This window comes from Trachemys scripta, chromosome 3 (genome assembly GCF_013100865.1).
Source record: "Trachemys scripta elegans isolate TJP31775 chromosome 3, CAS_Tse_1.0, whole genome shotgun sequence".
Classification (NCBI taxonomy): domain Eukaryota; kingdom Metazoa; phylum Chordata; order Testudines; family Emydidae; genus Trachemys; species Trachemys scripta.
In genome coordinates this window covers 13,145,782-13,156,850 of record NC_048300.1, presented here as the reverse complement: position 1 = coordinate 13,156,850, position 11,069 = coordinate 13,145,782, and the positions used below count along the sequence as shown (strand labels likewise).

The following is an 11,069-nucleotide window of genomic DNA, read 5'->3' as shown; positions in this document are numbered from 1 at the left end:
GCTGTAGGCGCTGAGACACCTGCGCTGCCCGGCCTGTGCGTAGCCCTTTAACACCTCCCCCTCCGCTCGCTATTGGCAGAACTGCCAGGGCGGGGGCGGGCGCAGGCGGTATTCGGACCCAGCCCGCCAATGGGCACTCGGGCTGCGTCCAGCCACTTCGTGTCACGTGACCCGAGTGGCCCACTGACAGCCCGATGGGGGCGGGGCGGCTCCCCTTCACCGAGGCTGCCGGCGGTTGAGCGGTTCCGGGTGCGCGCGAGGCGGTGACCGCGGCGGGTGAGTGCCTCCCGCCCCGATTCTTCTAGCCGCGGGCCCCACCCGCCCCCTTCTCCTCCTCCTGCCGGGCGGGGCTCGCTTGCCGCCAAGCGCTGCGGCGGCACTGGGCCGCTCAGGGAGGGGAGCCGAGCGCGGGCTCGAGTCGTCCGCCGGGGTGTGGCCCTATGACATCACCACGAGACAGGGGGAAGTCATCTCGCTGGTCCCCCGGGGTCATTTTGTGGTCACCACGTGGTGGTGTTTCCCTGTTGTCGTGGGGTGCGTTGCTATGGTGTCACCTGCTGACGTCACACGGGTGGTAGTGATGTCACATGGGATAGGTTATCCTAGCCAGAGAGTAGTGGTTGCTGAGCGCTGTGATGTCACTGAGGGGCCTGATCTCCATCTACGCCCAGATTGGTGCTGCCCTAACTATGGGGTGAGGTTTTGGTAGTTCTAAACTAAGGCCAAATCAGGGACTGTCAACCTGCTTGAAGAGAGTTTGCAGCAAAGCTTGTAACTAAATTTGCTTAGGAAACACCACCTCTGTGTGAGGGTTGTCGTAAGTTCTTGTGTATGGCCAGGAAGTCTGAAGGGACCTATAGCTCTAGTCTGATCTTCTGGTATATCACGGGTCCTAAAATTTCACCCTTCACCTCTATAGTGCGCCCACTAATTTGTGTTTGGCTAAAGTACATCTTTCAGAAAGGCATCCAGTCTACACTTGAGGACCTCAAGTGATGAACAATCCAACATTTCACTTTTTCAAATGGTTAATAATGCTCCCTGTTAAAAGTGTGTCTTTATTATTTATAATTGTTAACCATATATAAATAGTTTCCTGTTGCTTTTGTTAGCCTCCGGTTTGGGAACAGGTTTCAAAAAGTGCATAATTGACTTTAGTAATATTAAATAATCTCTCATCACATCTAAATCATGATCTAATTTTGCTGTTAATTACTCTCAATATAAGAGTTCTTTCTTGACTGCCTTTGTAATTATTGCTTGTTCATGCCTAATCAGATTCTGCTTCAATTACTGCTACCTTCTTCTCAGTCTTCCTGATGCCTCTATTATCTTTATAGAGCCTGTTCAAAATACTGTTACTGAAAAATCTCCTTGTCATTCAGTCCATATTACCTGTCTTTTAAATTCATTCACTAGTTTCTCTTTTCCCAGCATACCAAATTCCGACTTCATGTATTGAGTTCTAGGCCCTTCATAATTGCACTGTCTTAACTTGAGACCTTCTCTCATATTGCATTTCCTTTGATCTATCGATGCCTGTCTTGAAACTTCTGTAATTCTCCCATCTTCTTTTTTTGTCTCCTTACTTGTTGCTGGCTATGCATGGAACAGCCTCTTGTTCCCTTTTTGCCAAATGACCATTGTTTTAGTTAAAATGCCTCCAGAAACTAACTCGTAAGTGTTGCATACGGGAACTGAGTTATATCTTAATAAAGAAGACATTCTTTAATTGCGTCATCACGATATGGACATAACTTAATGTTTATTCTTCCTTACCCCATCCTTCCATGTTTGTTGCTCATTTGTCAAATGTACTTAGGTATCTGTATAGCTCCCATCACTAGAGTGTTTATCACTAGATTGTAAGTTCTTACAGGCAAGTGTTATGAACCAGTCAGAAGTAGGACATAAAAGGTGGCTAGTGCAATGTGGCAGCTTAACAACAGACCTCTTAAGTTTCCCATGCAACCTGGGAGACTCCTATTTTTGAGTGCACCCTTGTGGGGTCCCAAGCAACTGCTAGTTTCTCCCAAGTGAGGGAAGCACTCTGGGCTGTCTCTCCATGGTTAGTCTCCTTTATGCAGGATCTCTCTGGGTAGAGTGCGTCAGGACATTAGTTGGAGTTCAGCCCCCAATGTGCTTGCAGCTGTAAAGATGGCTAGAGTGGTGCACTGAGGTGGTGGGGAGATTGAAGTTCATACTTAGAGGAGAGCTGGAAAAGAGAATGAGGGAATTTAAAAGGGAGAAGGGGATGGGGATAGGAACTTGGGAGGGCAACTAGAACAGCTAGAATGGGAAAACTTTAAGGGGGTACATGTGGAGCTGAAGGTGGTGTTTGGGGGGGAATAGCAGGGTTATGACAAGTATGACAATTTGTAGATTTGATGTGGAAGTGAAGTTCAAAATTGAAAGATTTTTATGGAGATTGCACTGCCTTGTTTACAGCATAGGACATGCAAACTGCTGTCCCCAGCAAGCAAACTGCAAGCCTGGGTATAAATGGGGCAATTCCTATGTCTGTCTATGGCGCCATTCAATTGTACTGATAAACAAAACTGTCATTGTATTTACTTCCTAAAGTTAATTAGGGATGAAATGAGTTAATATACACAGAGGCCAAAATTAAGTATACAAATCTTTTTTTTTTTTTTTTAAATAAATTAGGGTAATGAAGCGATTAAGAAAATTAATTGCGATTTAATAGCATTGTTAAACAATAATAGAATACCATTTATTTAAATATTTTGGATGTTTTTCTACATTTTCAAATATATTGATTTCAATTACAACACAGAATACAAAGTGTACAGTGCTCACTTTATATTTATTTTGATTATAAATGTGCTGTAAAAAACAAAAGAAATTGTATTTTTCAATTCACCTCATACAAGTACTGTTATGCAATCTCTTTATCATGAGAGTTGAACTTTACAAATGTAGAATTATGTAAAAAAAATAACTGCACACAAAAACAAAACAATGTAAAACTTTAGAGCCTATAAGTCCACTCAGTCCTACTTCTTATTCAGCCAATCACTAAGACAAACAAGTATGTTTACATTTGCAGGAGATAATGCTACCTGCTTCTTGTTTACAATGTTACCTGAAAGTGAGAACAGGCGTTCGCATGGGACTGTTGTAGCTGGCATCGCAGGATAATTATGTGCCAGATGTGCTAAGGATTCATATGACCCTTCATCTTCAACTACCATGCTGATGATGGGTTCTGCTCGATAATGATCCAAAGCAGTGCAGACCGACGCATGTTCACATTCATCATCTGAGTCAGATGCCACCAGCAGAAGGTTGATTTTCTGTGGTTCGGGTTCTGTAGTTTCCGCATCACAGTGTTGCTTTTTTAAGACTTCTGAAAGCATGTGCCACACCTCGTCCCTCTCAGATTTTGGAAGACACTTCAGATTCTTAAACCTTGGGGCGAGTGCTGTAGCTATCTTTTAGAAATCTTACATTGGTATCTTCTTTGCGTTTTGTCAGATCTGCAGTGAAAGTGTTCTTAAAACGAACAACATGTGCTGGGTAATGAAATACATGGCAGAATGCGGGTGTGAAAGAGCAGGAGATATACTATTCTTCCCCAAGGAGTTCAGTCAAAATTTAATTAATGCATTTTTTTTTTAACAAGCGTCATCATATGAAAGCATGTCCTCTGGAATTGTGGCCAAAGCATGAAGGGACATATGAATGTTTAGCATATCTGGCATGTAAATACCTTGCAATACCGGCTACAAAAGTGCCATTCAAATGCCTGTTCTCACTTTCAGGTGACATTGTAAATAAGAAGCCGGCAGCATTATCTCCCGTAAATGTAAACAAATGTGTTTGCCTTAGTGATTGGCTGAATAAGAAGTAGGACTGAGTGGACTTGTAGGCTCTAAAGTTTTACATTGTTTTGTTTTTGAATGCAGTTATGTAACAAAAAAAATCTACGTTTATAAGTTGTACTTTCATTATAAAGAGATTGCATTACGGTACTTGTATGAGGTGAATATACTGTCTCTTTTGTTTATCATTTTACGGTGCAAATATTTGTAATAAAAATAATAAAAAGTGATCACTATACACTTTGTATTCTGTGTTGTAATTTAGATCAATATATTTGAAAATGTAGAAAAACATCCCAAAATATTTAATGAATTTCAATTGGTATTCTATTGTTTAACAGTACGATTAAAACTGCGATTAATCGCGATTAATTTTTTTGAGTTAATCGCATGAGTTAACTGCAATTATTTGACAGCCCTAAAATGAACTATTTCATGACCTCTTTTCTGTGCATTCAGTACCTTATCAAAACATAACTGCTAATAAACATTTGTATAAGAGAGGGTAAGTATCAGTCTCGTTAGCAATGAGGACTATGCCCGTGAGGCCAGTAGCGTTAACCATGTTCTACGCTAATGGTGAACCTTGCCCAGAGTTTCACTCTTCTTAGTCCCACAATTTGGCAATTTTAATTGCATTAGTGCTGGCTAGTTGTTGGAGTTGGGACTACAGCGTTACTGAATTGCTGTGTACTTGGCTAACTGCTTAACCTCGCTGAACCTCTGCCAGTTTGTAAAAGGGAAATATCTACCTCTCAGGATGGTGTGAGCTGTGTATCTTTAATACTTAGTATCTGGATGAATATATTATTATATAACAGTATTCTGATGCAGTAAAAATACTTTAAATTATTGAAACCATTAATTAGCTGTGCCATAAGTTTCCCCTCTCCCCTCCCCAAAATATTTAGCAAAGTTTAGGCAGCAGTATGAAAATTTACACTGATTTTTAAATAAGTAATAAAGTTCCACTGAAATGACTGGGATACGCCAACTATTGGTTACATAAACGATTATTTAAATAAAATAAATTTATTAAAAATTGATAATCTATGTTAAGGCCTAAATGTATTATAATTTATTAATCAATTTAATAAAATAATGAAGCAGTAAATGTTTGCTGCTGAAATTTTAAAGAAAATAAAACTTCTGTATTGGTTGAAGTCTTTGGATAAGCACCTGGAATGGGAGCATGTTGAAGTGCTAATCCAGCTTTTGAAAGCAGTAGCCTTTTCTACAGGTTCAGAGAGAATATATATATATATTTTTTCAGTTTATTCAACCAGGTCAGTTCAATGGCTAGTTTATTCAAAGTTAAAGAAACCAGTGGCAGTTGAAAAAGCAGGAAGGCTTGTTTTCCTCTTCCACTATATGAACAAAAACTAGGTGTCAGACGATGAGATCCACCAGTTCAAAAATCCTGAAGGTCATTGTGACCAGAAACAATCAATTAAACCCACTAGTTACAGGTAATATTTGCTTTGTTTAGTAAATCAATTAGTTTTTAAATGCAGAACATGTTTTGATAAACTTACTTTTTTCTTATATATCCAGCATACCCAAGGTAGTTTTATTTAGCTAATAAAGGAATTAATTGTGGTTTTTGTGCATTTTCAATTGAACTCTAATTTATCCTAATAAAGCTTGACACAAATCATGAGGAAAAATTAATCTAGTAAATAAGAAATGCATGCCACCAGTCTCTAGTGTAAAAATTAAGAATATGAAATGTGTGTTAAGCTATAGAATTTCTTAAATAAATATTATTACTCCTGGGGGAATTCTGCACCACTGCATGGATGCAGAATTCATGTCCCCCACAGATTTCTTTGCTTCCCTACAGAAAATGATGGGGAAGCAAAGGAAAGTTGAAGAGTTGCCAGCACCTCTCCCAGGCAGCACGGGCGTCTCATTTCTGTCGCCCAGAACAAGCTGGCAGAGAGGTAAATCACTGTGGGGCTGGGGATGCCCATGGGTATAGTTTGCGGGGGCACTGGGGAAGGAAGGGGTGTGGGATAGGGTGGGGAGGGGGCTGTGGGAATGAGGGGTAGGGGAAGAGGAAGGGGTGTGGGATAGGGAAGAGACGGTGGGGAAGGGGAATGGGATGGGGAAGAGAAAGGGATAGGAGAATGGGGGAGGGAAGCAGGAGCCCGGCCATGCGGCATCCCCTCTGCAGCAGCAGCTGGGGCTCCCCCATTAAGCAGACCCATCGAACCCCCCACCCTGATGAGCCCCACCCACTGCACCCAGTCTGCCCCCAACAAGCCTTCCGGTTCCCCACCCAACTGAGCCCTAACCTGCTTCACCTGGAGCCCCCATCCCACCAAGCTCTGCTGTCCCAGCACCCAGACCCCTCTGCTGAGCCCCCCTCCACCTGATTCTGCCATCTTTATTCACTTTAGTAGTATGTAGGCTGCAATTAGTCCCAATGTTAATATGAGCTGTATATATACATCATATTGATCTGTTGTTATTCTTTCCACTCTTGTTCCAAAGCTACAAGTTCATCTAATTTATGTGTACAGAAATAGCCTTGTTGCATATACTAAATATACCCTCCCACCTTTTGAACTACCCACTGTTTTAAATTAAATTGTTTGAGAGATGTTGATCTTGATTAATGTGTACAGTGCTTTGCAGATGTAAAGCCATAAGTGTTGATTAGCTTTGATGTTCTGTGCCTGACTCCTGAAAACTACTTCCTGCTGTCAGTGGGAGCTTGTACTTCATACATTAGGTGCCTAAACAACCAGTTTAAATTTTCCATAATCATTCTGTAAGCATCAAAACTTTATTCATCTTCTGAAATTGCAAAAAGTTACCAACACTCGGTTCTTCCAAACTACGTGAACCTAGAGAGCCTGCTGTACGCTGATGACCAAGGCTTGGTCTACGCTTAAAATTGAGGTCAACCTAGTTACATTGCACAGGGGTGTGAAAAATCCACATCCCTGAGTGAGGTAGCTATGCTGACCTAACACCCAGTGTAAACACAGCTAGGTCAATGGAAGAATGCTTCTGTCAATCTAGCTGCCATTGCTTGGGGAGGTGGTGTTGTTGCACCCATCGGAAAAATCCCTTCAGTCATTGTAGACTGGGTCTACACTATGGGATTATTCCAGCATAGCTACTGTGCCAGTGTAAGCTATATGTACGCAATATGGACTAACAGTGGTGGCTCCTCTTGCTGTCATGGTTTTTTAAATACCTTATTTGTATCTTTGCCTCCTGGGAATAGAAAGTTTTCATGGAATATAACTGAGGATAAAAGATGGAAAATTTTTATTATGGCATCTTTACGTTACTAGTTATTGGGAGCACTCACTTAACAGAACAGTACTGTACATTCATCCCTTTTTGGTACCACAGTTACACTTTTTACCATAACTTTCAGTTTACAAGTAAATTGCATTTTCTTACCTTTCTATATACTACTGAACTGTATGCGAGCCCTTTCTACTTGGGGTAGTATGCAATGAAACACAGGTATATTTATTTGATACACAATTTGGTATCTGTGTGTCTGTTAAGAATGCAGTATAGATCACATATCTGATGCAACCTCAAAAAGCCAGGAAACAAAAAGCAGGCTGACAGAATATATCGTTTAGTCTTCCCTCTAGAGATGCCACATACCACAGCCAACGAATCTCAACCAAATCTCTGCTTTAGTCGGAATGCCAGTCTTCCAATATCCTCTTCCCTAAACTCCCACCAACAGAGAACAGACTCTTCTTCTGACTCTCCTTTGCTATACAGTTCTGGGAAACCACACCCAGGTTTGTGAAAGGAGTTGCTGAAAGGGTGCCACAACACTTTCAGGGCTGACTTAAGGCTATGGTGTATGGTGGCTGTGGTATTAGTGAAGTCTGGGTCATTGGGTGGAAGAAAAGCAGGTATCCACTGTGCTTTTCAGGCATTGTCAGGCATGTTATGTAGCAACCTTAATTGATATGCAACACTTTATCAATTTTTCCAGTCCTTTCATTTTTTAAAGGATCTCAGCAGCAGCATCTTTTCATTTCATGACACAGTTTCTTTATGAAAATGCTTCGCCAGCTTGGCAGCTGGGAACTTTGACGAAGTCCTGTTTTTTATAGTTATCAGGAGTTCCATTCATAAAGAGCATGTTTTATTTGCTATCTGATATTTTCTTCACAACTGTAAGTGCTGGAAACACTTCCTTAAAAAGCAAAGGTTGAGATTCTGGAGCATCAGTGACGCACAGATTTGATGATCGTAATCAGAACAGATATGTTATGGATATAATGTCAAATAAAAAGATCATAAACTTTCCCTTTGCTAAAATTTGCCATAGTCAAACTTCAAATCTCAAATCAGTAACTTAGATGGGCTAGAAAAATTGTGAGACTCAAAGTAAACATAGAGCCTCCTTCTAACTAATTTTTAATCTTAAATTTATGTAAATACCTGGAAAAGTCCATTTTTACTCACGTTATGAGCTGTAAAATGGAAGATGCAAAACTCAATCCCTGCTTAAGTGGAAAAAACAGCCTAATGTAACATGGAGCTTCTGCTGTTTTTCATAAAATGCTTTTTGCATAAATTTGCCTGAACTGTGTTCAGTGGGGGAAAAAATTACATAACGTTTACATATGGTTTTACCTTAGGGTGAGTCCTCTCCAGAGTTTACTTTTGGATGAAAGCATGCTCTCTTTCCAGTAGAAGATGGTGACCCTGGAGTATCATCATGGAGAAGGGGATGAGTTCAGTAGAAGTGTTACCTTCCAAATCATCCCAGGTTACGGCTGTAAAGGTGATGGTGAAGGAGCATGAAACAAAATCGATCCAAAAAGGAAAACCAGTGGGATTTGTGCTTGTACATGCAGGTAAGATTCCAGAAGTTGAGGTGGTTTTTTAAAATTTGTAATAAAATCCTAAGTGAGTTATGTAAACCTCTGTGGCTGTTTCTGCTGTGAGTGAGAGTTCTAATGCTAACATGATGGCCTGGATTGTCCTCCAGGATTCATGTGCACAGAACTGTGAAAGGAAGAGTGTGTGCCATCTGTGTCAGATTTTAATGTATGCCTCAAGAAGGTTCTAAGCCAGGGTGTCTACTACCTTTTAAAATTTGGAGCTGGCAGGCTAGCTCTAGATCTTGTGGATCCTGAAATCAGTTCGGGAATCTCAGTCCTCAGTAACCCACCTATTTTGGATACCTGAGTGGTGGTTTTGCAGATGGTCGGGCTGCATGAAGCTGAGTTGTTTTCTCAGGATTAGGGTGGGGGACTAGAGTGTCAAGCTAGTCTCTGAGGGGTAATGATGGAGCGGAATTAAAACATGGCCCATCTCCCTATATGGAAAGCTATGAGCACTGTAATTGAAGAAGAGAGCTTCAGTTATAACCCTTCCTTTTTACTGGGTGCTTAAAATTTAAATTCCTTTTTGGCCTGACTTCCCATGTTTGTTTTTGGTACAAGAGAGAACTCTTTAGTGTAGGGTTACCATACATCCGGATTTTCCCGGACATGTCCAGCTTTTTGGTCCTCAAATCCCCCGGGGTGAAATTCCAAAAAGCTGGACATGTCCGGGAAAATAGGGAGGGGTCGTGGGGCTTGGATCTGGGCTGGAGCCACTGGGGCCGGGGCCGGAGCTGCTGGGGCCGGCGGTGCTCGCCCGGGGCTGAGGCCAGTACTGGGGCCCATGCCAGATGGGCTGGTGCCCCGGGGCCCGATCTGAGCTGGAGTCCCCGGGACCGGGGCCGGAGCCGCTCGGCCGGTGCCCCGGGGCCAGAGCTGTAGCCGAGCTGGGGCGGCTGAGGCCAGGGCGGGGCGGAGCCGCTCGGCTGGAACCAGGGCCGGTGCCCCGGGGCCCGAGCTGAGCCGGGCCGGAGCTGCTGGGGTCGGAGCCACTCGGCTGGTGCCCGGGGCCCGAGCCGAGCTGGAACCGCTCAACTGGGGCCAGTGCGCTTGGCCAGAATCAGGGCCGGGGCCCGAGCTGAGCTGGAGCCGCTGGGGCGGGCTGGGGCTGGCGCCCCAGGGCCTGAGCCGAGCCGGGCCAGAGCCACCGGAGCTGCTTGGCTGGGGGGCCGGACTGGGCTGCGCCACCTTGTGCCCTCCCCCTCCCCCCCCGCTTACCTGCTGCCTGCTTGTTTCAGGCTTCCCGTGAACATTTGATTCGCGGGAAGCAGGGGAGGGGGAGGAGTGGGGGGCGGAGCGTTCAGGGGAGGGGGCGGGAACTTTGGGAAAGGGGCGGAGCTGGGGTGAGGGCGGGGAAGGGGCGGAGTTGGGGGCGGGGAAGGGGCCCCTTGGAGTCTCCTCTTTTTGTTATTTTAAAATATGGTAACCCTACTTTAGTGCCTTTTTGCTAAGCTTGAACAAAAGCTATTTAGTTACTCTTAAAAATGTGCAAATGTGGAACATATCAGTACTTCTGGCTCAGTGCAGTTTCCTTCTTTCCTACAGTTTGCTGAATTTAAGTTAGGGTGGGTTTGGGATAGTCAAAGGTGGAAGGAGCATTTCCCATTCTTCTGTCATCCAGCATGCAGAGGAGTTCAGGTCGGTTTATTGGCACTTATCCATGCTATGAGATGAGATAACTGCAATTTAACAACCCATACATGTAGGGCTGGCATTGGGCTGAGGGAAAGAGCTACATGACTTGTCTTGTACACAGAGTTTCTACCATGCTTTGTCAGCACTACTCAATTGATGGATTGGAAAGGGGGCATCAGATGGGTCATATCATGTTGTCTGAGAGATCAGCTAAATTATGGGACTGTTAGGACCCTATGGATATTCAGGCAGTGGAGAAAGGGAGAAGTTTGCTCCTTGTTCCTCTCTCTTTACCTTGTTGCTGTTGTGATTCCTGCTTTCAGTCCTGTTGTGCATCTTCCTGCCCATCACCCAGTTACAAAGCAGCTCCTTTTTCCCATCACATGCACAGTACTCTGATCCAGGCTGGAAGGGCAATGCTTGAAGGGGCTGTGTATTCAGCTTCACAGACTCTTGCAGCTGTGCTGCCTCAGAACTGAGCACTGTGCAGTTCACGCGTGGTGTCCTCCACACCAGCACCAGTCCCTTCAGCCAACTGCCCTTACAGCACCCAGAAACTTCTTACTGTTTCTTCTGTGACCCTGATCCCACAATGCTTTGTGGCTACAAGGGATGATAGAATATGTTGGATAATGGGATGACTCTTTGGGTCACAGCATAAATGCCTTAACTGTTTTGCTACCTGATCACATGGTGGTATGCTCTCTCA

General features: G+C 43.6%; 1 protein-coding gene across 9 annotated transcripts in view; it reads left to right on the top strand.

Annotated features, from left to right (window-relative positions):
* The first annotated feature begins 203 nt into the window (after nt 1–203).
* The window catches only part of TASP1 (taspase 1), a 171,791-nt gene continuing 160,925 nt past the window's right edge, over nt 204–11,069 (top strand). For 5 of the 9 annotated variants that reach the window (XM_034764147.1, XM_034764141.1, XM_034764146.1 and 2 more), the window contains exons 1-2: nt 204–276; nt 8,477–8,695. In XM_034764147.1, the coding sequence (XP_034620038.1) occupies nt 8,557–8,695 (139 nt within the window). In that variant the 5' untranslated portion in view covers nt 204–276; nt 8,477–8,556. Of the gene's footprint in view, nt 277–5,705; nt 5,789–8,476; nt 8,696–11,069 lie in introns of those variants that run through there. The other 4 variants (XM_034764145.1, XM_034764143.1, XM_034764144.1 and 1 more) reach the window with 4 other exon arrangements.